The sequence below is a fragment of the Scatophagus argus genome, chromosome 2 (genome assembly GCF_020382885.2).
Source record: "Scatophagus argus isolate fScaArg1 chromosome 2, fScaArg1.pri, whole genome shotgun sequence".
NCBI lineage: Eukaryota > Metazoa > Chordata > Actinopteri > Scatophagidae > Scatophagus > Scatophagus argus.
In genome coordinates, this window is record NC_058494.1 from 4,762,934 (window position 1) to 4,790,831 (window position 27,898).

At 41.5% G+C, this 27,898-nt stretch overlaps 3 protein-coding genes across 6 annotated transcripts; 2 read left to right on the plus strand and 1 right to left on the minus strand.

Moving 5' to 3' along the window:
* Window positions 1–291: 291 nt before the first annotated feature.
* On the plus strand, window positions 292–9,259 carry trim25 (tripartite motif containing 25). 3 transcript variants are annotated; one of them, XM_046402776.1, is made up of 12 exons: window positions 292–613; window positions 896–1,514; window positions 1,748–1,843; window positions 2,062–2,295; window positions 3,007–3,175; window positions 3,283–3,309; window positions 3,588–3,638; window positions 3,865–4,008; window positions 4,427–4,504; window positions 5,005–5,127; window positions 5,523–5,582; window positions 5,680–9,259. In XM_046402776.1, the coding sequence occupies exons 2-12, from the start codon at window positions 915–917 to the stop codon at window positions 6,210–6,212; spliced, it is 2,115 nt and encodes a 704-aa protein (XP_046258732.1). In that variant the 5' UTR covers window positions 292–613; window positions 896–914; the 3' UTR covers window positions 6,213–9,259. The 3 variants fall into 3 exon arrangements, with proteins under 3 accessions (XP_046258732.1, XP_046258724.1, XP_046258741.1); XM_046402768.1 differs by having other exon boundaries at window positions 294–613; window positions 5,002–5,127; XM_046402785.1 differs by lacking the exon at window positions 3,283–3,309 and having other exon boundaries at window positions 298–613; window positions 5,002–5,127.
* Window positions 9,260–13,172: 3,913 nt separating this feature from the next.
* Window positions 13,173–19,468, plus strand: LOC124066438 (E3 ubiquitin/ISG15 ligase TRIM25-like). 2 transcript variants are annotated; one of them, XM_046402811.1, is made up of 9 exons: window positions 13,173–13,325; window positions 13,587–14,205; window positions 14,588–14,683; window positions 14,853–15,086; window positions 15,681–15,849; window positions 15,943–15,966; window positions 16,438–16,635; window positions 18,488–18,523; window positions 18,870–19,468. In XM_046402811.1, the coding sequence occupies exons 2-9, from the start codon at window positions 13,606–13,608 to the stop codon at window positions 19,004–19,006; spliced, it is 1,494 nt and encodes a 497-aa protein (XP_046258767.1). In that variant the 5' UTR covers window positions 13,173–13,325; window positions 13,587–13,605; the 3' UTR covers window positions 19,007–19,468. The 2 variants fall into 2 exon arrangements, with proteins under 2 accessions (XP_046258767.1, XP_046258776.1); XM_046402820.1 differs by lacking the exon at window positions 15,943–15,966.
* Window positions 19,276–27,875, minus strand: dgke (diacylglycerol kinase, epsilon). The gene is made up of 11 exons (XM_046402799.1): window positions 27,157–27,875; window positions 26,487–26,646; window positions 26,248–26,367; window positions 25,970–26,113; window positions 25,647–25,804; window positions 25,005–25,053; window positions 24,808–24,921; window positions 24,564–24,635; window positions 23,718–23,845; window positions 23,437–23,548; window positions 19,276–22,297 (listed from the first exon to the last, which is right to left on the minus strand). The coding sequence occupies exons 1-11, from the start codon at window positions 27,606–27,608 to the stop codon at window positions 22,076–22,078; spliced, it is 1,731 nt and encodes a 576-aa protein (XP_046258755.1). The 5' UTR covers window positions 27,609–27,875; the 3' UTR covers window positions 19,276–22,075.
* Window positions 27,876–27,898: the final 23 nt, after the last annotated feature.

Consider the following 27,898-nt stretch of genomic DNA (forward strand, 5'->3'; position numbering starts at 1 on the left):
CATCCCCATGTAGGAATTACTTTACAGTAGTTTATTTAAATTAAAATGATAAAAGGCCATATTACTATATCATACTTGGCCTTGAGCACAAATACATTTTAAGGCCTTTACCACGTTTGAGCTTAAACAAATTACCACCAAGTAATTAATGGAAGTGGCATTTTGGCCCGAATATGCAGAACTTACATCCAACTCTCGGTTTGATAAAAGTAACATTTAAAAAAGAAAAAAAAAAAGCTTTTTAAAGGTCCAATATTCTCTCTTCACAAATTCTAAAGGGCATTTGAACCGTGTCTGCGCCTGCTCTGACTGTCATCATCGTGGGCCGGAGCCGTCTGGATCGCTAACGTAATACGAATTTAGGGAGGCATCAGCGAAAGAGAGAAACGGAGAGAGAGGGAGGGAGAGAAAAAGAAGGGAGAGGGAGAGAAAAAGGGAGACTAGAGAGGGAGAGAGAGAGAGAGAGAGAGAGAGCGCCTCGTCATACTTGATATCGAAAAGGTACAGTCAACACCTCAGCGCACTTTGTGAAGTTAAAGTTAGACGTCATCGAGTTATCCACCATTTACTGCGCACTAGAGGACTCAAGTTATTGTGGAAGACTTAGCCTAACGTAAGTAATCTGAATTTATGAAAGCAATATGTTCTCTGACTTCTCCGGATACAATGCTCGAACGTAATTATGAATGTCCACTTCTGTGTACAGCGTTCAAACCTCGTCATCAGATACATTTGTTGATATTTAACGGTACTAGTTCGCTTACAAAGTATGCCAAAGGCGAAGAAAACTGCCAACGATGATGTTAAATTCTGCTTTGAAGCCGAATAGAAGAGTCTTACGCTTAACTTTCGTTTTCGTGAACTTGACAAGTTAAGTTTCGTTTCTCCCTCGCAGCCTCATCTGACTTGTCATCATGGCCGAAATGGACAGCAGTCCGATTTCTCTGATAAATCTGGAGGATGAGCTGACCTGCAGCATCTGTCTGAGTACGTTCGACTGTCCGGTCACCACCCCGTGTGGACACAACTTCTGCCAGGACTGTCTTCTTGCCACCTGGAAGGACTCAGACTACAGCTGTCCTCAGTGTCGGACCCTCTTCACCACCAAACCGGAGCTGAAGAAGAACACGGTCCTCAGCACCGTCGTGGAGGCCTTCAATGTGAAGTTGAGGATGAGCGAAGTCAGCCCGACTGTAGAGGAGAGCAAAGCCAAGAAAGAGGATGTCATACGCTGTGATACATGTATGGAGGCAGAGGCGTCCCAGACCTGCCTCACCTGCATGGCCTCTTTCTGTGAGGAGCACCTGAGGCCTCACCGGGAAAACCCAATTTTCCGTCTCCACCAGCTGACTGAGCCTGTCGGCGACCTGTTGGAGCGTATCTGCTCGGACCACCACAAGCTTATGGAGTTTTTCTGCAACCAACATGGCCGACCAATCTGCAGCATCTGCCTACAGCAAGCCCACAAAGGCTGCTCCTTCATTTCTCCTGAGGAGCAGAGGAACGTGAAGGAGGTGAGTCATTGTCAGTATTCAGAAGAAGTTTAGACGGGCAGTTTACCCAAATCAAGAAAAAAAAAATCTCACCTTCCTCAGTTAACTATAGTGTGAGTCTAATGACATCTCCACTCTTTGAACTTGAACTAAGGCCAAAGTAAGGCAGGGCTCTGTGGAGAATGGGCCATGACTCACTTTAAGCTGTGTGTGTCTTTGAATTAACTTTGTGTATCATATTTCTCTGTTTGCAGTCTGACCTGAGAGGCAAGTTGAGCTTGCTGGATGGGAAGATTGAGAAGAATCAAAATGTTCTCTCTCAAATGATGGGCGTGCAGAACAAGCTAAAGGTAAGTCTCAGTATTTGACATTTACTATATTTATTTACCTGAATGGGAAAAAATAGTGCCTTTAAAGAAGAAGAAGCTTGAATGAAGAAAGAAACAAGTTATTCCTGTTCATTGGCAATCCATGAGTGTGAGTTTCAGTTTTGTAAGGTGTCTCTATTGCTTGTCTGTCCCTATATATTTTACCTGTCTCACCTGTTCATGGATCTTCCCTTCACTAGGACTCAGCGACCAACAGGAAAAAAGCTTTGGCAGCTGATTATCAGCAGATGCGCGATATGTTGGCTCGAGATGAGCGTGATGCTCTGAATGCAGTGGACCACGAGCTGGAGAGTGGTCAGACCAAACTCAAGGATCTCATGAAGAAGTTCACAGAGAATGTTGATGTTATGAGCAAAGCTAAAGAAGATATCCACCGTCTGCTGAGTCAGTCCCAAACTCTGGCCTTCCTACAGGTGAGACATCTGTCATCAGTCTGCACAGTATCACAGTTATTCATGAAAGCTGTCCGAGAACATGTATCACGGACCTCACCTGGAAATTGATGGCATGTCTGAGTAGTGTGTCTTAATCGAAATGGTACAGTATCTGACATGACTGACCAAGACATACGGTGGTATATAAATAAATAATATATGAATAAAAGCATTAAAAGAAAGCAACAGTACTTGAAAAAATATGATTCCATTCTTTAAAACAGCCTACAGTCATACAAAAGACACAAATAACCGCCAGTTTCATGTACTGCTATAATATTACATCTATTTAATCATTAAAACTTTTTTAACTTCCAACAGGCTTCAGGCTTGCCCCCATAAAAACAGCCATTGCCTTGTGCTGTATGTTGAATGTAAATAGTTCTTGAGCTGCTTTATTTGAAAGGACACTGACTTTGATATCTGATTCCTGAAGCCATTAATTTGCTGTCTGTACCAGTGAAGCTTGTACTGTTGTTGAAAAACATGTCTGCACTGATGATTAAATCAGGATAGATGCATGCCATGTTTTAAACATCACACTGCAATCTCGCAGCTGTCTTCTTTCTTTTAATGATATTTAAATCACAATTTTATCTTAACCTGTAATAGAAGATATTATAGCTTTATCTTCACTGTTTTTAATGACACCTTGTTGCAGTAAAGAAAAGAATATTCATCTCCTCACAGGCTTCATTTGCCCTACCCCGAGCCACGAACTTTGAACCTCACACCCCTCGAATCAACCTGGACTCTAAGAAGGTGATGGCAAATCAGGCTTTCGTTGCTGCTCTGAAGGGGCATCTGACAGAGATCTTTAACGAGCCTGTTGAGGCCAGACTACAGAAACTTCAACCAGGTGAATGTGCGGGTACATTCGTAGTGGAATATGTCACATGTGGAAGTGGGTTATGAAAGTACAATGAAGCCAATAATGTGCATTTCATTTAATGTGCATTTTTACAGAACTTGACACTGACGTTGTTACGTCTGGTGAGTTGGTATTGTGGAAAATGAAATTGGATGTTGACTTTACTGATGCTGTGTTTTGTGGTGGAGGACTAACTAACCTTATTTAATCACTGCACCTGTATCTGGGATCTTCATGAGTGGTGGTGGCTCAGCAGGTAGAGCTGGTTGTCCACTGAATGCAGGGTTGGTGTTTCGAGCTCCAACTCCTGTTGTGAGTGTGTGTGTGTGTATGTTTGAATGGCTGAATGAGAGGCAAATTGTAAAGCTCCATGTAAATGCAGGTTGTTTACCATTCGCAGGTGAAAAAGCAGTTCCTGTCACAGGAAGTACTGAACCTCATCCAAAATATGGTATGTTTATCTCCATGAAGGAATTCCACCCGTTTTTTTTTGTTTTTGTTTTTGTTTTTGTACTAGTCAGTATGTGTGGTGTGCATACTTAATCTTGATTTGATAAGATACTACAGATACATACATCTGTCAAGAACATGCATGCTTTGAAAGGGGATAGATGACGTAACACATTAACACTTACATGTGTACAAAATGTTTTCTTATATCACCTCCTCTGTATCAGAACCAACACAGCCTCAAAAGCAGAAAAAGAAGCCGAGGGCTCACAGTCCAGGAGGTCCACGTCTACCGCCATTCCTCCAGACAGTTCCTGTACCTGTTTACATGGGGCCACATGGATACTATAATCCACCTCAGTATGCACAGGGTAGGTCACCAGGCTCTTGCAGGGAGTCTCCCTTTATGGCAGTCAAGAACGTAGGCTATAAACATGCTATCAAATGATTATATGGATAAGTCTGATTGACAATATTGTTAAGAAATTCAAAAAGACTGTCTAACAGATTGCTGTGCAACCTAATGGCATATAGACTACACCAGTTTTCACCTTTCTTCCAAAACTGAAAGATTATCCTGATGGCATTTACAAGTTTGAGATACATCCAGTTTTGAAATGAAAATTCTGCAGCTAATGAACTGGTTCATAGGAATGGTCTTCTGCCTCAGGGTTCACACCTTCTGTGTTCATCTGTCTCACACATGAATATGTGTAAAAAATAAATAAAAGGCTGAATGATTATATTTTATATAATAAAACATTTTACTTTTTCCTCTTCCAATTTCAGGCCTGCAACCAGCACCAGGGCAACCTAGACCCAGTTCAGGTTCTCAACCCAAAGCAGGCCCAAAGAAGAAACCTCAAAGTAACCAAATGTCCATTTTGTAATTGTCTAATCGATAGCGTAACACTCAGTTGCCAGTTTATTTGTTACATACAGTATAGATGAAAGTAATGCATTATAATGTAATAAGTCCTTCTTGCCTCTGTGCCTGCCAAACCCTTGGCTAGAGGTTTTCAGGTTGTCTGTCCACCATAAGCTAGAACTTGGCTTGTTTTGGTGGAGGCTTTAAATCTTGTGAAGAGAGATGCTAATTCAACTTAATGTTGATTTTTGAGGCTGTCCCTGTAGTGGTGTTGAACTGTATTGTTTTATACTGACATGCCTATAAAATATTTGGAAAATGCCATTTCAGTGACTCTTGTGTAATGTGACTCTGTCTGCCATTGTACGTAGTTTCGTGCAAGAACTACACATTAATGTGCGTTGATTAGATTTCTCTGTCACATAATATATGTCACTTTATATCTTCATTTTCATTGTATTTCTAAAATGTATTATTAACATATTTTTGTCTTCAGAAGATACCAAAAAAGCTTCCCAGTCCACTGAAGACAATATGGGAAATAAGAAGCGATTTAATTCAGTGGAAAACCTGTTGGACAAAATCAGAGATTGTACTGCAGATGAATCCCAAGAAAAACCAGGTAGGCGCCACTGACGACTTCACTCCGTTGTTACAGCATTGCAGAATTGTCAGACTCATGACGGTTTCAAAAATATATATCAACACTGACACAGAGAAAATAGAGATATTGTCATTTATTTACACATGTTCCTCTTCCTTTTTGAAACCTGGTACTTACTTTACCCACAGTACCTAACTTAAACTTTGAGTTACACTAGTAGCAGCTAATGTAACCTGGATCCTCAAGCCTTAAGCAGAGATGAGCAGGCTACAGAGATCTTATAGGCTCACAAACTCCACAACCCAAGATTTTCTTCATTATCTGCAGCTCCGACTGACACTGACTCAAGTGATTGAGACAATTTATTGAACAGACTTTGCCTAATAAGAAATTGCTTTTGTATTCTATTGTAGACACTTCAGGCATTCCCACTGACATAACAACTGCTGAGAAAAGAAGCGAACTTTTGAAATGTAAGTGTGTGAGCATAACGGGTGTCTTCTCCTCGTGTGGTAGTAATAACTGTGTTTCATAACTGAATGGTATGTTTTTTGTTAATATTTTTACCAGATGCCACAGTACTCACCTTGGATCCAAAAACAGCCCACAGACGCATCGCACTGTGTGAGGACTTCACTAAGGCTTCTGTGTCAGATGAGCACTTAAATTACCCCGACTCCCCTGAACGCTTCGCTGTCTGCTCCCAGGTGCTCGCCTCCAAGGGTTTCTCTAGGGGGCGTCACTACTGGGAAATCCGACTGAGCGGCAACAACTTCATTGGCATTGGCTTGGCTTACGGCAGCATTGACCGCAAAGGCCCCACCAGTCGACTGGGCCGCAACGCTCAGTCCTGGTGTGTCGAGTGGTTCAACGTCAAGCTGTCGGCTTGGTATGACAGCCGTGAGACCGTGCTGGCCAATCCCAATCCAAAGCGCGTAGGTGTGCTGTTGGATTGTGAGGAGGGCACTGCTACGTTCTATAACGTGGCAGACAGGGCATATCCCTTCCACTCCTTTGTGTTCCCCTTTGCTGAAGCGGTCTATCCAGCTTTCTGGATTTTCTCAAGTGGCTCCTATATTACTTTGTGCAAGATGCAGGCATGAGGAGCATATGCACATAAATGGCATATGCAGGTGCACACATACACACAGACACTTACTATTTGTCATTAGTAACAGAAAGGAAAACTTGGTAGTTGTATTTAGAAAGCCTGTCTTTATTCAAAGAATTTTCACATGAAGAGGCTGATTAGTTATTCCCCCCCCAGCTATCAGCTCTGTCAACTGTTCATTTAAAGTGGAACCCAGTGTTGTCTTTGTAGTGGGAACTGAATGAAACAATGATTATCCCCACTTGTAGTGTTTATTGCTGAGTATCCTTCTGTTAGGTCTCCTTTATACAGAGAAAATGAAGGAATAGATGGTGGCAGTTATTCTGCTGCACCTGGGCACATCAGTCCACACAGAATGGAAATGTCACAGCTGAAATGGAGGTCAAGAGTTAAAGGCGTGTCAAAGCTGATGCCTTTAGCTGTTGTCGTTAGCTATGCTAACTGTTTATAGCTGATTAATTGGTGGTTATGTGACCACAACAACAGATGTAAAGCATTATACCTTGTGTTTTCAGGTCTGTAATCTGCATTCCAAAGGCACACTTAACGTGTTCCGATCACTGAATGACAACTTCATAAAAACAAAATAGAGCATGTTTTCTAAGCTTTATTATATATGTTACATTCAGAAGGAATAAAAGGAGAATGCTGTGTTAGATGGCAAAAGATGGCCAAGTGAATGATCAAGCATAGTTTTCTTTCAGTAACCTTTATTGCAACAGATGAAGAAGTCAGTCGGAAGTGTACTGCATATAATGTGCTGTCAGTCACTTTCATCAAGCTGTCATGCTGGGATGAAGCTGGGAGGATTGGTAGCTGGGTTCCCTTACTTTGGTTTCAATGTTCAGATTTGATCTGCTTCCTTCTTTTTTATGTTTATAAAAGAACACAGCACAATACTATACACTTACCATACAGCATGTGTGCGCACATGTGTCTCGTGTATTAGTGTGCCGATTATCAGTAATACACTGTAGAATAGCTGTGAATGTGACTGGATGAAGGGGATGAATTAATTACTCCATTCTCCAGCATCTCACACTACAGTGTTTGAATATGTAATCTGCATGTGAAAAATGTGTGATTGTTTTGGAATGTGTTGGAATGTTATAGGGCTGGGTGATGTAACCAAAAATCTATCAAAATATTTAAATTTATTTTTTTCATATCAGCACTTACATCTGTCAAATCTTGTTTAGACACCGTAAAACTGAACTTAAACGTAATATTCTCTAACAGATTGAACAGACGACTAGATGTGAAAATTACTAAGAACTATAACCTTGTCAGAACAAATCCTCATAAATCCAGCATGTAAAGTCACTGTTTTTGCCAATACTGAAAAGTTTCCTGTGAAGAACAAACACATTTATTCTACATTTGATGTCCGAGCAATAGCATGTGATGTGTTGTGTTAATCTCAACCTCATTAAAGTGAGCTGTACATTCTGAGAAGATTGCCATGTGATTGGCTAAATATAGGTTTGTTTGATAGTTGTGATTGGCTGGACAGTGCATTAGAGCTTCTCATTTTCACATCGTGGAAGATAAGTCAATATATTGTTCACTTGTTCACCTATCACCCAGCCCCGCACAATCACTTCCTCAACTCTTCAACTGATTGATGAGAGCAGAAGTAATATAGACCCTGTTCTTATCAAGTTCGAACAGTCTCCTCTTATGGCATTTTACCTTTATTGGTTGAGTCTGAGTCGGAGGAGAAGTAAAGTTCTGCCATTCAGCAGTGGTCCTTGGCTGGATTTGAACTTGGGCTGTCATGCCTCCCTAACCCTAACCCTAACCCTCCATAGTACATGCAGAAATAGAACTGCTGTTCTATTTTATAGCAGTGGTTGGCACAATAAACTGGTGATCCATCAGATTGCTCTGTTGACTTTTTATAAGGAGGTAGACAGAAGTAAATTATTTGTTGCTTGTTACAAAGTTTACTCTGGCCTGTAAGATGTGTTTGCTGAAGCACACTGGTGACATTAGCTCACAGTGGCTCAGATCCTGATGTGGCACCACTGGAGCTCATCGGTGGTTTCATTCAGGCTTCAGATGAGCATGCTCACCTTGCGGGTGCTAAAAGTTGTGATAAGCTCTATGGGTGTCAGGCATTAGCATTAACAGTGAAGTTAGCTGTCTGAACACACTTGTGTTTGTTCATTCAAAGGTAGCCTAATTTCTAACCTCGCTGCATTTAAGGTGTTAACAAGTCACTGGTGTCCAGAGGGACTTAGCTGGCGAGCTGGTAAAGGTTCAGATATGACGAGTGCTGTAGTGAATTCATCAGTTGACTGGTGGTTAAGTGCAAAGACCTCTCTGAGGCACTTCTGCCAATGCACTTCAGGTATGGACCTTTATTTCATCTTACAAAAGGTGCAACACATCACTGCACATAAAGTCTGAACCAGTAGTGAAGTTTGCTGTTTTCACCGTTTGCTTATCCTCACAACTGAGAACTGTGGTTTGGGACGCAGAGCTTTGTGAACCTATTGAGAGCTTTCCCATCATGGGTGTTCAAGTACAAATATTGTGCTAACACTGGTTTACTCTCACTACCGGCCTTAAGTAACATAATGAGTATGTCTATGCTTAGCAGAATAATGAATATGTTGATTTCATGCAACATTTGACTTCATTTCTGTGTTACTTTTTGGGCCTTTGCTTTTGACTTGTAAAATGTATCCTTGATCAACTGCTGACTCCAGCAGCTTGCAGATCATTTTGTTGACTTTGTTGTTTGTGCTGACTTTCAAATGAAAGTGAAATAGTTCATGGTTCTTTGCATCAAATTTTTTTATGGTTGTGGTGTGCTATCAGAAGTTAACATCAAACAAATATATGTGTAATTCTTCTCATGTGCTGGTTTTAATCAGTGTACCAATACATGTTAAATATGTATGCAATTGTCTTAAAATTCTTAACGTAATCTCAAAATAAAGATTATTTCTCCATTAAATGCACTATAATCAAGCTCAGGTTGTATTATAAATTCATAAATGGTTTCTGTCAATAAAATATGTTTTAATTCTGTTACACACGGTCTTTTTTTCTTTTTTAGAAGGCACAAGTGATTTAAGTCCCTCTTAGGCCATCTGACCAATACAGCATATGTTCCTTTTAGGCTTATTCCAGCGGGAAAACATGGCGTTTTACTGTATTTATTTAGATTCTACGTTCATGAATCTTAAATAGAACATGATTTTCACACTCATCAAACTGAATCATGAACAGAAGTTCACGATCACTGTCAGTGATCCTTGCTAGCTCCATTTATTTCTTAAAATAGTGGTGTTTCTGCTATCTTGATGAGAATTTGGTAGTCCATATAAACATGCCTTTCAGACCGTGCAATCAGAGCTTCAACAACCTATAATATTGGTGTTATTGGTGTTGCTATCAATAACATATTCAGAGGTCTTAACTACATTGTCCTGTTACTCTGTTGAGAGATTCATGTACATGCAGAGAGAGAAAGAGACTGGCTATCAGTAGTTATGAGTTATATAATCAGCAACAACACACTGACTGAATTTATGCCAGTGAGTCATGCACTTGCACCAGAAGTAGGCTTATGTGGGGGAAAAGTTAGTAATGTCAGATGACCTCTATTGTGAATGTTAATCTAAATCGCATTAAACAATGAAGTTTATGTAATTTTTTAATATGTTTTTTTAGAAAATGACTGTGACTGAGAGAAGGCTGTTCAAGGACTGTGTGTACATTTCACCACGTCCCTGGTGAGACAAGTTGTAGGGAAGATAATGGAGTATTAAGAACCATGCCGATGATCACGTTGAGATAAGAAACTGATATCAAGCTGAGTCACCATAAAAAAATGTCTGGACACCCGTGATCCTTAAAGAAGCAACAGTGTCATTGAAGTAGTATAAATATGAATGGTTTTCTCACTTAAGGTCAGGTGCTGTCCGGTTATGCATCTCTGTTTTGTTGTACTGTGCTTTGGCAATAAAATCTACACTGAACTCTGAAAATAGTTGTTTCACTTGAGCTCTACTGAAGGACATAATGTTGAAGATCTGAGCTTTCTGGTTTAAACAAAGATTTTTCATCTTCCACACTCTTGCCACTATTGAATGATCTAAACATTCTGCTGTCTTATTGGTCTCACATGTGCTTGCCTCAGGCTGTTCTAATTTTGACCCGTCAATAACAGTATAAAAGCTTTTATTTTGAAAGAGTAAAGCCGGCAGGAAAGGCGCGTCCCATAAACCTCAGGTGTGCCTACCAAACAGAGGCGGGTATCTTAATATTGGTTTGTTTAACGCCGCCGATAAGGCCACAAGGTTTGTCAGTATTTCGTCTTTATAGTTGTTGATGCTGAGTGATATAAAGAATTTTGATAGCCTTGCGAAGTTGGAGGGTGAGTATGTGTAAGCAAGCAAGGATGCCGTGTTACTGCTCAATTTCAATCATGTTAACAATTAGCATTCCTTGGCTTGTTACACTTAGCGTAGAGAAAAGCTGTACTATGGGAGTATATCCTGCAGTAACTATAATCTTATTTAAAATTAAACGATCGGTCACTTTTTAAACTACAACAAAAATAATCAGTGGACATCATCTACGTGAAATGCAGCTTTAACCATCTCAATTCAAAGATGCTTCACTCCATATACAAACGGATGACAAAGGAAAAGTTAGTTATGCTAGTGCAAGCCATTTGCATCAATCACTAAATAATAAATATTTAAAAAAATAAAAAATATGTTCTTAAAGCTTTATTATACATGTTATATGCAGAAGGAATAAAATGAGAATGCTGTGCAGCAGTTAACTAATAACAACACTAAAGGGCAAGTTCCAGTGATTGATAGCTATATTTTATGGATAAGGAGCCAAGAAGTAAGTAGTAAGTAAAGTTCTGCCATCCAGCAGTGGTCCTTGGCTGGATTTGAACTTGGGCTGTCATGCCTCCCTAACCCTAACCCTAACCCTCCATAGTACATGCAGAAATAGAACTGCTGTTCTATTTTATAGCAGTGGTTGGCACAATAAACTGGTGATCCATCAGATTGCTCTGTTGACTTTTTATAAGGAGGTAGACAGAAGTAAATTATTTGTTGCTTGTTACAAAGTTTACTCTGGCCTGTAAGATGTGTTTGCTGAAGCACACTGGAGACATTAGCTCACAGTGGCTCAGATCCTGATGTGGCACCACTGGAGCTCATCGGTGGTTTCATTCAGGCTTCAGATGAGCATGCTCACCTTGCGGGTGCTAAAAGTTGTGATAAGCTCTATGGATGTCAGGCATTAGCGTTAACAGTGAAGTTAGCTGTCTGAACACACTTGTGTTTGTTCATTCAAAGGTAGCCTAATTTCTAACCTCGCTGCATTTAAGGTGTTAACAAGTCACTGGTGTCCAGAGGGACTTAGCTGGCGAGCTGGTAAAGGTTCAGATATGACGAGTGCTGTAGTGAATTCATCAGTTGACTGGTGGTTAAGTGCAAAGACCTCTCTGAGGCACTTCTGCCAAAGCACTTCAGGTATGGACCTTTATTTCATCTTACAAAAGGTGCAACACATCACTGCACATAAAGTCTGAACCAGTAGTGAAGTTTGCTGTTTTCACCGTTTGCTTATCCTCACAACTGAGAAGTGTGGTTTGGGACAAACCACTGTGTGCCCACTGTGGACACTGTGTGCTGTCAGAAGTTAATATTGAACCAACATTTGATAAAGGTTTTTGAGTCTTGGTTTTATTCAGTGTTCCAACAGAAGATGCATGGATCAAGTTTGAACATTATGTGATTGTATTAAAAAAAAAAATCGGTCTGTATTACAACATTACATTCACCAATCATTGTTATCAATAAAGATCTCTCTTGGACACACTATTCTTTGAAAGAAGCCAGAAGTGAAGGAGCAGATATTTGGGGAATTTTTTTACTGTTGCTGACTTACCAACAGTTGACCTCGTTCTCAGCCCCCATCTCTGTGTGCAGAAGAACAGTGATGACGTGGATACTGATCTACTCATGTTGCTGTCGTAGTGCAAACTACAGTATGTTGATCCATTGTCTGAATCCATCATGCGCAGCACTCATCTGTCAATGTTTCACCCCCTTTTTTACATCATCAAATAAACCAAAAGCAATTAAACCAAATTATCAGGAAAATGAACACTGGAACATACACCAGCATGATAAGAACAACCTAAAACGACAGAAACCATATTTGGCCAAGATTTATCTGAAGTGTACTTTGAGTTTTAGTTTGGTCCAAGTAAAAGTAGTCCCCTCTGTTAAGTTGGAGGCGGAGGGATTTATGAGCTATACTGGAGACTGCCATCAGGGGGCGATTCGGTTGTAGTCATGACTTGGGGGAGCTCTCGTGTTCATTTTTACATACACCGATCAGCCACAACATTATAAGTGAATAACATTAATGTGGATAACAACAAATTACAAATTAATAATGTGGATGTTCTTTAACACCACCCTTCCTCCCCAAATCTACGTGGTGGTAGGATGCATGATGGTGCAGAAGGCGTTTTAAGCTAACGTTAGGGTTTGCTCATGAGGACCTCTGGCAGACCAACGCGACGTTAACGCAGCCCGGTGAGCAGAGCGCTGGTCCACAGGTGCTGTCACTGCTTTGCAGATACGCAAATCCTCAAACCGCTCCAAGCCACAACAGTGACACAGTTGGAACAGAAAACAGGCTGAAAAAATACTCACCAAAAAATAAATAAATAAAAAAACACTGAAAAAAACAGATATGCGAAAAAGAAAAAAAATCACAAGATCATTAAAAAAAAAACACCAATATGGCTGAATAGGCTGTTTTCACTTCAGCTTTGTCAGATCCAGATGTTTTCCTTTTTTTTCCCCTTTTTCAGTTCATTTCAGTTTTCGGTGCCAATTTTTAGTTTCTAACTTCAAAATTCACAGTTACTGTTCTAACCCCATCACCTTACAAACACTCACACACACACACACACACACACACACACACACACACACACACACACAGAGAGAGAGACTCATGAAGACGGAGCTTATCAGGAGTCACGAGTTACCGAGTCATGCAGCGCAGTAACTGTCTGAATTTTATGCCACTGAACTGAAGCCCAAAGGTACGTGGAGGTTATAACTAGCAATTATGAAAATGTTAGACAAATGCTCTGAATAGTAATTATGTAGTGGCTTTCACATTTATCCCTATGGGAAGTCGCTGTGCTGAAACTGCGACACAGGAAGTTCTTGGACATTTTCTTCTCTTTCAGTTAATGACATTTTACATCGACGGGGGGCTGGCATTCTAATAGAACATTACGGTAAACAAAACGTTTTTCACTTGGTTTTCCATTTAGTTAAGTTTCGTTTCTCCCTCGCAGCCTCATCTGACTTGTCATCATGGCCGAAATGGACAGTAGTCTGAGTTCTCTGATAAATCTGGAGGATGAGCTGACCTGCAGCATCTGTCTGAGTACGTTCGACTGTCCGGTCACCACCCCGTGTGGACACAACTTCTGCCAGGACTGTCTTCTCGAAAGCTGGAAGGACTCAGACTACAGCTGTCCTCAGTGTCGGACCCTCTTCACCACCAAACCGGAGCTGAAGAAGAACACGGTCCTCAGCACCGTCGTGGAGGCCTTCAACGTGAAGTTGAGCATGAGCGAAGTCAGCCCGACTGTAGAGGAGAGCAAAGCCAAGAAAGAGGATGTCATACGCTGTGATACATGTATGGAGGCAGAGGCGTCCCAGACCTGCCTCACCTGCATGGCCTCTTTCTGTGAGGAGCACCTGAGGCCTCACCGGGAAAACCCAAAATTGAGTGTCCACCAGCTGACTGAGCCTGTCGGCGACCTGTTGGAGCGTATCTGCTCGGACCACCACAAGCTGATGGAGTTTTTCTGCAGCCAACATGGCCGACCAATCTGCAGCATCTGCCTCCAGCAAGCCCACAAAGGCTGCTCCTTCATTTCTCCTGAGGAGCAGAGGAACGTGAAGGAGGTGAGTCATTGTCAGTATTCACTGAGTTATACTGAGCCTATTAGTCATTTGAAAGGAATAATTTGACATCTTTCCTGTCAAATTGTCCCTATTCATTTTTTTCTCTTTGTCTGGGTGTGCCGGACCAATCACTCTACTAGGCTGTTGTTATAAATGTATTTTAGCAAGATGAAAACACTTCAGATGTAGCAAAGTGGCACTCTGTTCACATTTAAAGAGTACCCTGCTGGAACAATATAGATGGTGTACATGCAGTATAAAAAGCTTTGGTTTCATTGAGGTCCTTTGAGGTTGTGGTAAGGAAGTGAGCGTAGAAGGGAGTGAGTGTAGCAGTCATTATGTAATTCTCTAGATACACGGTTGTGTCTTGTATGTCTTGTAGACTGACCTCAGGGACAAATTGGGTTTGCTGGATGGGAAGATTGAGAAAACGGAGACTGTCATGTTTCAAATCAATGACATGCAGAGCAAGCTCAAGGTAAGTTTTTGCTGTTACATTTTCATTTTTTCACAAAAACAGAAAACAAAATTAGAGACTCATTTACAAAGGAAAACGTGATGGCAATCAGTCGACATCAGTGTGTTTATCTATTTTGGTTGTCAGTGTATTTACTATGTCTATGAATCATCTCTTGACCCTTGCCTAGGATGCAGCAACCAACAGGAAGACAACATTCGCAGCTTTGTATCAGCAGATGCGGGATATGTTGACCCGAGTAGAACGAGAGGCCCAACATGAGGTGGACCATGAGCTGGAGATTGGTCAGGCGAAACTTCGGGACCTCATGAATAAGTTAACAGAAAATGCTAAGACAATGAGAAAAGCCAGAGAAGATATCGACAGTCTCCTGAGTCAGTCGCAGACCCTGGCTTTTCTACAGGTGGGGTGAAAAAATCCACAGAAAGATAAAGTAAGGGGAAGGGAAAAGGATGAAAAAACTGATGTGTAGCCTAAATACAAATGAGGGGTCTCAGAAAAGGGCCCCTCTTCACGCATACCTGCGACAGCATGACTGAGACAAGGCAGAGGAATTGGCCTGTATGTCATTTGGGCGCATGCTCTGTTTCATCCACAGCAATCTGAATCAAAGTGAACATGTAGAATTTTAACTGGAGGTGCAGTGATTAATTGATCAACAGAAAATTGCATTTTCAGCTATTTCAGTCATTCAGAAATGTCAGACATTTGCTGAAATGCATCCACTTAGGTTGTTGGATAATATAGAAGGTATTTTCCCTTATTTGCTGATATTTTGTTTAATATGTTCCTAATAATAGTATGTATATATAATATGTATGTCACTATTAATACATTGACAATGAAAGTAAAGTTTTAGTTACATAATTTTGATATCCTCCCCCCCCCCCCCCCCCCAGCAATGCTATCAACTATGAGAACAATGCATGTTGCAATACTCTACATTTATTACAGCCCTCTCATTAGTGAGTATTTTCTTTTTCCTTGTTCCTTCCAGGCTTCATTTGACTTGCCTAGGGTTGTAAAGTTTGAACCTCACACCCCTCGAATCAACCTGGACTCCAAGAAGGTGATGGCAAATCAGGCTTTCGTTGCTGCTCTGAAGGGGCATGTGACAGAGATCTTTAACGAGCCTGTTGAGGCCAGACTACAGAAACTTCAACCAGGTGAATGTGCGGGTACATTCGTAGTGGAATATGTCACATGTGGAAGTGGGTTATGAACGTACAATGAAGCCAATAATGTCCTTTTTTTTACAGAACTTAACACTGACGTTGCGTCTGGTGAGTTGGTATTGTGGAAAATGAAATCAGATATTGTGCGTGTGTGTGCGTGTGTGTTTGAATGGCTGAATGAGAGGCAAATTGTAAAGCTCCATGTAAATGCAGGTTGTTTAGCATTCACAGGTGAAAAAGCATTTCCTGTCACAGGAAGTACTGGACCTCATCCAAAATGTTTATCTCCATGAAGGAATTGTAGCAGAAAATCCAAACACACTAGAATATGTAATTACAGTAAAATATTTGCCCATGTGTATGGAGAATTTGTGGAATTTTGCTCATCTGTATGTGTGTGTGGTGTGCATGCTAAATGTTTTCATAAAATACCTTCATACTTCTCCATCAAGCACTTTGCTTTCATAGGGGACAGAATTGTGAAACAATTTGACAAGCACATTGTAACACACAACTCTCTTACAGTGTGAAACACTCACAGGTGCACAGAATGTGTTCATATACCAACTTCTGTTTCAGAGCTACCAGATCCTCCAGAGCAGAAACAACACTCCAGGTCCCGCAGTCCAGAACGTCCACCTGTCCAGCCATACTTCCAGCCAGTTCCTGTACCTGTGTATATAGGGTCACAAGGAGGCTGGAATCCATCCCAGTATGCACATGGCCATGCCCCGGGCTCTTATAGGGGACCTCCATTTACGGCAAGACAAAAGACAAGTAAGATATAAAAAAAAAATTGTTACGTTGATCATGACAGTATAATGAAGAATGACAAAAGGTACACATTTAATTTAATTTAGCATGTATTCAGTGACTTATGCAAGAGGATAAGCACAACTTGATCGAACGATCAAAAGGCAGACAGCCAACCAACAACCAATGAGAAGACTGAATGTTGACACGCAATATGCATTAAATTGTAATGCTTAGCTTGTGGGTTGGGTAACATCACACCTTGAGGAATGTTAAGGGAAAACTATGCTGGAAAAACGGAATAAAACTGTCTCCAAGCCAGTTCATAAACTGACCTCAGACAAGGCTAGAGAAACATTATAGCAGTCACACAGTCAGCAGAAAGATATTAAAGCGGATCTGTGACAATTACAAAATAGGCCCTGGACATGTACATACTAATGAACCAATAACGTTTGAATTAGTTTGTAAGCTTTAGGAACAGATTTGTACCATTTGAACCTGATCTGAAGTCAGTTGATGTAGCATACTTAGTAATGCATTGAGGATGTTGGTACTGAATCAGGTCATTTGAAATGGTTTTCGTGCTTCCAGATGACCACGCTTACTGGTTGAGTGAGGTGGCTTCAGTCACCAGCTGTGCTATTTATGGTTTGGTCACCAGTGGGACGCTTGGTGAGGGATTATATGTGACGACTCCTACTTGTTGTTCTCGTTCTTGCCATTGTTTACATTGTACTTTCTGGTCACTTGCAGTACATCATTATAGTTTAAAAAATACAAATGGTAGGGGTACAAGAACTCCCCTCTGACAAATTATTTTCATCATTCTTGACAGTCGCTATAGAATGAGCTTATTCGGAAATTGATGTCATAAAAATCTCTGGTTTTCTATTGGACTGACAGCATGTGAGACATACTTCATATAGTTGAGATTACTTGTTGCTTAACATCTGCACATGTTGAGTTTTTGTGACCTGAACACACATCCTGACTGTGTCTTGGTGTGCTTCTTTTGTACCTGATCTCTGATATCAGTTATCAATATTGATGATGAAGGTGGTGGCTCAGTGACCATGTAGATCAGTATCCTGTTCTCAGAATGACAAGGCACCAACACTTTGACATTGTGAGCTCAGCAGGCAGAGTTAACCAGCCATGAGCTGTCACACTTTGTGTGTGTGTGTGTGTGTGTTAAACCCACAGTCTGCTGGAGCTTTGACAAGTGGAAGCACATTTAATATTATTATTTAATAATTTCTTTGTGGTACTTGTGTTGTAGATGAGCTAGCAGCTCAGAGAAGCTGAGAGACTGCTTACAGTGTGTGTTTGTGTGTGTGTCTTGGGGAGAATGTCAGTATGTAGCTGTAGTTGTTTTGTTTATCATGGGGTCACTACAACCATTGCACCAAACTGAAAAATACTGAGGGGTTAGTAAAAAAAAAATAACAAACTCCTGTGAATGGTGATTCTCAATGACCGTATAACTGGAAATGAACAAGGTTTCATAGCTTTCCACTCCAAGACGGAGGCTGGGGATCGTGGGCTGCCCTCCTCTGATTAGAGAGCATAGGCACTTTTTCATGAAGTACAATCATATAATATAGTTTGCTGCTCCAAAACATGTTCAAGTGTGCAGTACCTCTTAAACAAAATGAAGATTTCCAGTGACCACTCAAGATGTTGAATTGTATAGTCATTACAATTCAGAAAATACATACATGGGCGGGGACAGATGTGGATGTAAACTGCAACCCGACTGTGGTGGTAATTCTAGTTAAGCGTTGGTTTATTTCCCCCAGATTACACAAGAACATATTTTGCCATATCATTCAAATGTTTCTTTTAAATATGTGCTTTCATTTTTTCCTTGCAGACAAGAAAAGTGATACCAGTCAGCACTCCTCCCACAGTATGTCATTGATCTTTTCATTCTTTTATGCACAGAAATTCGATTTCAATCATGTTTTTTTTGTTGGCCATGTACACTATAACCAGATTAGGTCTATTTGTCAGATCCTTTTGATCTAAAAATATGTTGATCACATATGATTACAATGTTTTCAGTACCGACATTAAAATAAAACAAATAGAATATGGAATATGCTTTGTTGCATGTGTAATTGTGGTTTCAAAAGCAAATTCAGCTATCATAAATTTTAAGTACAAATTCAGGTGTTCATTCTGTTGGGAGGTGGCACAAATCAATCGCTGTGGGTGATCTATTAAAGTAACCTTTATGTATATTTTTTTTTCAGAACCAAACAAAAAGCCCCCCAGTGCTCCAGGAGGAAGTAAACCAAGTGCCAAAGGGTCTGACTGCACTAAGAAAGACAAGCCCAAAAGCCAGCCTTCATCAGAAAAAAAATCAGGACACCATCCAAAGTCAAAATAAATAGCTGCTGCAGCAGCAGATGTATTGGCCTCCACAGACCTGATACAAGGAACTGTGAGACGCATGTATCCTGAAAATGTGTGGATTATGAGTGCTATTCCGTCATGTCATAAAGGTAAATGTTTGAACAATTTATAAGAAACAAAGGCTTTATTCTTCCCAGCAGGAGCATATGGCTGCTGTGATCTCTGACCAGGCATAGACCAGTTTTTCACCCTTACATTAGTTCATTTAAAATGTGACATAATTAAAACACACAGACATGTTGCTTCTGTATGAAAATATTTATGGGAATGTCTTCCAATTCAAAACATCACTTCATTACATTCAGTTCAATCAAAATTCATTTTTATCACCCGTAGTAACAATTTCCCCAAATCCTCTTTTGGGGAAATTGAAACTGTTTCCATAAATAGCTTTATTTTACATGATTGTAATCAATAAAAGCTTATTTTCCTCCCACACGCAGTTTTTGTGTTTTCATTTCTCTCTAGCAGAGGCCACATAAAGCTCCTTTAAAGACCATACTGCAGTCAGTCTTATCAACCTTTGGGGTTCTCTTCATTTCTACAGACATCTGACAGCAAAGAAGTAATATATATGAAAAATGAAAGTATTCTGATTAACACAACATTGAACAACACTGAAACTTGCCAAACTGAGTCCATATAAAGGCTGTTCTACTTTTGCCAAGATTTAATAAGCAATAATAAACAGTTTTGAATTGGCAACATCCAAAACAATAACATCACAGTCATGTCCCTCCAACTTTTAACAGCAAGACAAGTTAAAGTCTTTAGCCACACTAGCAACCCTGTGAGTTTTAATAAATTTTAAATTTTAACTTATTTGTTGATGGCTTAAAAACAGAGAAATAAACAGGTCCGTGTGCGTTTGACTGAGGGCAGGCTGGAGCCACAAACACACACACACACACAGAGAGAGGAGATGCCACAGTGGACAGGAGGAAGTGTGCGCTTCAGCTGCATTCTCACTGTCACTTAGCTGGGGAGGAGTGCTGTTGTTACACACTCCAACCAACAAATCCTGCAAAGAATACTTGCAAGCAGTTCTGTGAGCAATGTTGGTTTGATTAAAAAAAAAACATTAGGATTCATTCTCTGAGGACCATCAATGTACCAAATTGCCCCACAATTCAAACAGTTACCAAAGTCTCTCACTCGAAAACACTATTTTGAACTAGAGCCATGCTGCTAATGTGGCTAAAAACAACAACAACACCCGCTTACATTTCAGCTAATTCAGCGCAACACAACACACACACAACTCTGGTAAACATAGATCAGGTCAAAGATCCAACAGGTGTCCTTGAGCAAGAAGACATTCACCAAACAAACAGTGATGAAACCATGAGGCTTGGTTACCTGCCAAGGAAGTGCATATTCCAAAAGCATAGGCATCATGCGGCTAAAAACTGATCCCTGTTCAGCCTTAAGAGCAGCAAGTTGGCTCCCGGTTCCTAACAAAGATTAAACTAACATTCACCAGACTTTTCTGATATGGCTGTGAGCAACAGGCAATTTCTTCTCCATTCTTAATGGGACCACCTCAAACGGTAAAATTAATTTCCCTACAGGTTGGCTATTGGACAGGCAGAAACACAAATAACCTCTGGCACACATTACGTAGAATACAGGGAAGATGCAATCAATAAAACCCAACAGATAGATCAATGTCACATGAAGCATACACAGAGAAGTACATGCAAGTATCTAATTGTATTTATATTAAATTGCAAAGGTTTGTCTACACAAAATACTGCCTTTAGTCTGCCATCTTGTGGTGACTATTGGGTAAAACACAAATGATGAAATGCAAAAGGATGACTTGATTAACGTAAAACAAAAACAAGGGACATCCTAATCTTGTCAGCAGTTATCACGATCGATAGCAACATCCAAGCTCAACATTATGGTGTCATGTATGTCCTAAGCAATGTACAGTGTTTCTTAGTGTAAGTGCTAAAACAGTGCAGCACAAAATATGTAAACAAGAGGAACTGTGTAAATATGAGGAAACACAAAAAGGTCTTACATGAACAACTGAACAACTTGGCAATAATTTCAAAATAAAGTAAACAAGTCATGTTGTTTCCTGTAGCTTTCACAAGCAATTAAATATAGTTTTAAGAATGCATCTTGGTACAACCTGTTTGTTGAGCTACTTGAGACAGTGCCTCATCAAGTCAGCAAACTCACATCGATGTCCAGTGATTGACAACACATTGCAGTTGTAACAGAGACCTCGCGGCCAACATACACATTTTAAAGCCTTACCTTAGGGGACAAAAGCAGGAGACACTTAAACTAACAACGCTGTGAAGAACCTGAACGGGGAATTCGAGACAGATTTACAATTCACCCACAATCAAATGGAGTCTACTAGCTGGCTAACTATCCAACTATCTCATTTGCAGAAAATGTTTTTGTTTGTTTGTGCTCTTATTGGAATAAAAGAGGAAAAAAAGTAATGACCAATGCTTGGTATGTAGCTCCAGTCAAACTGCAAAAGCACTGTATCACCTGCTGTTGATTGAGACATGGCTTTGAGAGGATTTGGTCAACTGAGTTTGGGCAACTCGTTGAAATGGCCCACTGATACCTGCAGGGCTGCGCTGGGCATTTAACTGTAAATATAGCATAATAAATACAGTATAGTCAACTTTAGATATCTATGGCACAAGGGATCAGTGCAAATAAACGGCAATCTTTCTCCAAACATTCAGCTGCTCCTGACTGCCCCACCTTTGGGGGAACTGCCTGAGCTCTGGGTCACAATAAATGAGGAGTGTGGAGACAGAGGACCCAAAATCAAATCACACCAGCCCCATTGAAAAACTGACCTTTCTAACCCCTGTGAGCTCTCTATGAAATGACTGGAAAGGAAAATTACGATTTTCTCGATCCCTATGCTTTAAGGATAAACTGTGTTCAAAAATCTGAGAGGAGGGCGGGTGAGTGCCATTCCAATGAGAGATTCATAAGAAACTGGGCTTTTAGAAAGAAGACAGAAACTAAGAGCTTCAGACCACATCATGTATGGGGTGGGTCATGCACGAGCGGACGGCAGCCCCGCGGGCCTCGGTGAGTCATGCGGGGTTGGGCTCTCTGTCTCAGAGGCACTGGATTCATCGTCATCATCGTCCGTCTGCTCGGCGCTGTGGTACAGCATGAAGGCCTGCGTCTTATGGGTGATGGTGATGGTGCAGGGACCCTGGGCCCAAGGCTCCCCATCCACCTGCATGGGCATCTTGGAGCTCTTCAGAACCAGCTGGACAGGAAAAGATAAAACCAGACACCAGGATATGAGACAGACTGAGCAGGAAATGACGTTTCTGTTCACAACTATGTTGTTGTGGCTACGACTACATTCAAGTTTATCCCTCTTTTTACCTAATGTTATAGATTGCTGATTTCTATCCTCATTATGTAATATTTTACATTTCTTCAAAGCTTGAAATTGAGGGAATGGTTAGTAGCAAGAATGTCATTTCCACCGGCAACGTGTCCTTATTTTGATGGACTCACTAACATCTCTCTGAATGGTGTGCTCTGAAGCTGGGGTCTGTGATTGCTCATACTACCCAGCTGCCATGAGCCAGATGAGAAAAGCACTGAGATATTCCTGTGTATCGCTGCTCACACTTCACAGGCAGACACAGCAGAAGCACTGCACTTATCCTGCCCTGGGTTTTGTCTCACAGGTGACAAGCTGTCCTGACCATCTCATTAGTTCAACTTGTTTGGGCTGAAGGCAGCCAGACAAGAAGCCTCTTCTTTCCTTATTTAACTTTTGAAGTTGAGTGGCAACAAAGTTTTTGATGGCCTTGCACATAACTATATGTATGGTAGTCAAATGCCAGTAAAATTAGCTTCCCCATGTTTTCCCTTGTGCTTCCTGTGGCTGTCATGGTCACACTCTGGCTGTAGTGGCAAATACCCATGCAGGTGCACAGCACTGACAGCCGTCCTCTCTCTCCCTGCCACTGCCATCATAATTACAGTGAAAATAAGGCAGATGGCAGTCAGTGTTCACTGCTGGAAAGCACTTGCAGGCATCTGGCTGTTTTTTTTTTTTCATTGTGACACTGTTGATGTGCAGCACATCATCAGTATCTGTTTTATTGTATTTCATTTTTTTCCTGAAGGGCACCATGTAAAGCACAAAATGAAATGGTGCGAAAACAAGGAGACCGTATAAACATGTAAAGATGCTGAGTTGCCTCTGCTTAATCAGATTAAGTAAAATTACATTCATACATTCAGTTCTGTGATGAGACAGATGGCAGTGAAAACTAATCTGACTTCCTCATTGTCCTTCTTCATACTCACTTACTGTGGTAAACAGGAAGCACTGTGTGTGTGTGTGTGTGTGTGTGTGTATGTGTGTGCAGTGTATCATTGCCTCACCCTGACAGTATGGGCCTGTCCCAGTCGTACAGGATTGGCCAGTTTGACCTGGATCTGAGCACAGTGGAAGGAGCCAAACACACCCACCACCTCCAGCAGACCGTCATCCAGCCTGTGGGGGGAGACAGGAAACAACACTACTGCTCACTGGCAGTCGCTTGGCAAACTAGGATATAAACAATGCAGTGAAAACACTAGAGCATAAACAAGAACTAAAAATAAATTCTGATACACTTTTAGCAGCTTTATACCTAAAAACTAATTCTATGATGCTCTCTTACCGTGTGGGGGGGCAGGGTTCATCTCCCATACCCTCCCAGAGTCTGCAGCCTCCACCCCAGTAGCCAATATTACAAACAATGATTCCTTCCAGACTAGGCAGTGGCACCCTCTCCCCATCCAACTCCAGCTGTGGTAGAAACACACATAGACTATTGACAGCTTGTTAACTTGCTTTGATGGAGTGACTCTTTCCTTCTCTGCCTTGGGATCATTCTCACAGAAACGACACACCTAGATATAAATAAAGCTAATTTATCATCTGCCTTGTCAAACAGTTTATATGCAGTTCAACATGAAAATAATGTCATGTTTTCAACCATTAAACTGTGTAGGGCTCAACCAGTGCTGGGATTTTGAGTCAGATAACAATCTCCTATGACAGAAACATTCTTGATAAGGGTCCCTTATATATTTACTTGTGCATTATATACATTTTTCATTGGAAGACAGAGTTGAAAAATAAACTTCAAAAGTTTCTAAGTAAACTTCCCTGGAAATTTAATCAGTAACAATGAATTATAAACAACTAAAATATATAACAGTTAAAGCCTGTGATCTGCTAGCTTAGCTTAGCATAAACACCAGAAGTGAGAGGAAGTAGTTGTCATCACAAGTACTTCTACTACCACTTCTTCAATTCAATAATTAAGACTTTGTATGCTGTTCGTTTAATTCTTACACAAACAGACACTTAAAAGTGACAGGTTGCTGTTTGATGAGAAGATGAGAAGTGTTTTTTTTTTCTTTTTAACCTTAACAAGAGCTAAGCTAACTGCACCCCCCGCTTTAGTCTGCATGCAACAGAATTAACATGAAGCTTCATCACATAAACAAGACGCCTGTACCTCAATCCTCTTATCCAGATCCTTACATTCCTGCACTAAACAATCTTTGGTGCCATACAGGAAATAAACAGCCTGAGAAAAAAAAACAAACAGGAAAGTAAGTATTAGTACAAAGCACCTTCTTTCTCTGGTGTTTCTCAGAAACAGATAACTAGGGGTACTTTGTATTAATATTCAAACTCATATCCAGTGAACATTTCCATATGATTTTGGTAGTTAAATGAGAGCAGTTCAAACTCTTGACCTTGTTGATGATCCGGCTGGAGAAGAAAGAGGGTGTTTTCTCGCGGTGTGTGTGGAAGTTGAGTGCCATCAGAGCGTCAGGCCCCACAGAGAAGTAGTTGTTCATGGACAGAACCTGAGGAGGACATGCAGTGAGGGTTTGAAAAAGATAACGGACAAATGGACAAAAAGGAATTTTAGACCAGAGATCAAACTCACCTTTGGTTTACGAAAGTAGAGGCCTTTTGAAGCCACCTGCACTTTCCATCTGAAAATGATTGTGTAGGTGATTAGCAGGAACAAAAGAAACAAACAGGGCCATAGCTGGGATTTTAAAAGCACAGAAGTCATGAGTCCGAGACAGCCCAACCATTCCCTAACCAAAACGTTTGACAAAACAACAAAAATAAAGTGCATAAAAATGTTATTTGGATTATGCACTGCATTCATCGGTTATCTATTCAATTATACTTGTATACATATACTTTTTTTATGTTGTTCTTTTATTTTATTATTTATTGTTGGATTAAAATTTAAACACATTAGGCCTAAACAGTGAAATAAAAACAATGTCGATGTTTCAAGAGTTGAATTTCCTACTTGTCTGTGAAAAAGCTAAGACACAATAGAATACGACCTCAGTGTCCTACATGTTAGCTACGTCCCAGGACACAAATTAGATCACTACACCGTCTTAAACTGAAGTGTCAGTTTAAGACTTTTTGAGACCTCTTAATGCCAGACAAGTCATACAAAAACTTTTACTTTATAATAATTACTCATTTATGAGCTGAAGAGATGATATCATACTGTGGAAGTCTTGTTCCCAAAGCAAACACTGAACTAGTGTTACAGCCCCACCTGTCCATTTTGACCACCTCTGCATCAAGGATGTTACGTAGAACCTGTTCCACAGGGATCTCTCCAGCATACCCTGCACCCCAGCCTAAAGTATTGGAAAGATCGTTTCCGGTCCCCAGAGGCAGAATGGTCACCCTTGGAATAAACTGGTCTTGGCCCTGGCACAGGACAATATAAGAGCAGCAGGTATGTTACCCACTTGGCACCGGGGAAGTGGTGGTACACAGGTGGAGACAACAAAGAAAGAGGCAATTCCACACTGCAATGCTTAGAAACGATGATCGAATGTGATGAAAATCTCACAGTTCTGAGACCCATTTCACCTTCAGCTTCATAGTATCGATGGCATCCAGCACCCAGCCCACTGTGCCGTCACCCCCACACACCAGCACCCGGACACTGCCGGGGGGCAGCAGGGTGCACAGCTGGAGAGCTTTGGAGGGAGTCAGCTCAGACAGGTCAAACACCTGGAGGAAAGACGACACAAGGTTTAAGTCATGTTTTGTGCAGAAATAAAATTTTGAAAGGCAGATGACAATTTAAGTGAGCATGAAAGGATGATTTAGTGTAATGGAGGTGAAGAAGCCCTTTCAGAACTAACCTGCACAGGATTCAGAAGGGTGCGAAATTCTCCCAGCAAAGCCTCCCCCATGTTGTTACCACTACGCGTGTTAGCCAAGACCAGAACTGGAGTCCAACCACTGCCACAGGAAGACGCCAGCTACAGATACACACACACACCCGACAATGCTTAAAACAGCTCTGGAACACGGCTTGAAACACACATTATGAGTCCACCATGCACTGCGGCTCCAAACATCCCAGTCCCATCTCCAGCACCTTGCAGTACTCGTCGGGTTGCCTGCGGCGGAGCTTGTTGACTCGGTAGAGGTAGTGAGGTGGGATGATGAGGCTGTGGAATTCGCCCAGGTCACACTGGTCTGCATCTGCCAGGCTGTCCATGCAGTCGTCGTGCACTGTGGTCTGACACCACACACACCTGAAGAGGAGATACAAACCTATTAGAAAAGCACAAAAACATGCAAGATGTTGGGAGAAAGACCCTCAATTTTTACTCAAGGCAGAGGTGCTGGTCTGTCTCTGGCAAGCTGTCACTATTAGCATCAGCAGAGAATTATATCTGACAATACGAGATTAAACCAGCTTGTGCCCTGCCGTCCCACAGAGCAGCAGTAGTCCATTAGAGCAAATTAAAACAGGTCAAAATGGAATGACTGTGTACACCATTGTGACATGACAAGCTTGGAAGCTTGACGTGTGAAGCAGCAGCCTTTTTATCTTACCTATTTTTCGTTTACAGCTATGGCAGTGTGTACGTAAACATATATTCGCCAGCACATGTCTTGGAGTTCTGCATGGGTGCATGTTCTGCATGAACAAAGCCCGCGTCTTTTACGCACACTCAAAGCTGCGGATTTACAGTAACGTTACACACATTAAAGAGGGTCTCATACACATTTGGTTGCGCCTGTAGCACCACTTACGATACCTGAGGTCGCAGAGCTTTGGCTGGGTCCCACACTGTTGTTTGCATACTCCACAGTAGCTGGCGAGGGGGACGTTTCCGCGGACCCAGCGGTGCTCCATGGCTCCGTCGGGGCTACAGGGGGCCATGATCTCCTTGCACGGCAGGCTCCGGTCGGCCCGGCGAAGGCACTGCTCGTCGGCGCACACGCCGCAGCAGTCGCAGAAAGCCCCTTGGAGGATGTGTTGGGAACAGACGCAGCAGTAGGTGGGCTTGTTGAACAGGTCCGTGTAGTGCCAGCCGTGTTTGCTCTTACGGAAAAAATCTTTCATGTGCGTTTTCCGTTTGGAGCGCTGGGCGCTGCACCACAGTGTGATGATGACCGGGATCATGACGGCCAGAGATGTCCAGAACAGGAGCGTCCACTCCTCCCGGGAGCCGCAGTCGTCCTGCGCCTCGTCCCCCTCCTTGCACATCGCTGCTGGATGGTGGTGCGAGCGATGGGCGATGCTAAAGGGCGGAAATCAGTACAGAAGAAACTATGTAAACACCGAGCGGAGACCGGACGCACGCCACATTTTCCCTGCGACACTCATGTTCACAGACACCAACCGACTGCTGGCACTAATTTCAGCCTAAAGATAACATTTTGTGTCTAACCAACTATAAACAAGACGGCATCGAGGTGGCGTTGTACCAATGAGCTATCTCACTACTTTAGCTTCATCAGAGAGTGTTTAAGTTTCAAGATAACTCAATTCACCGA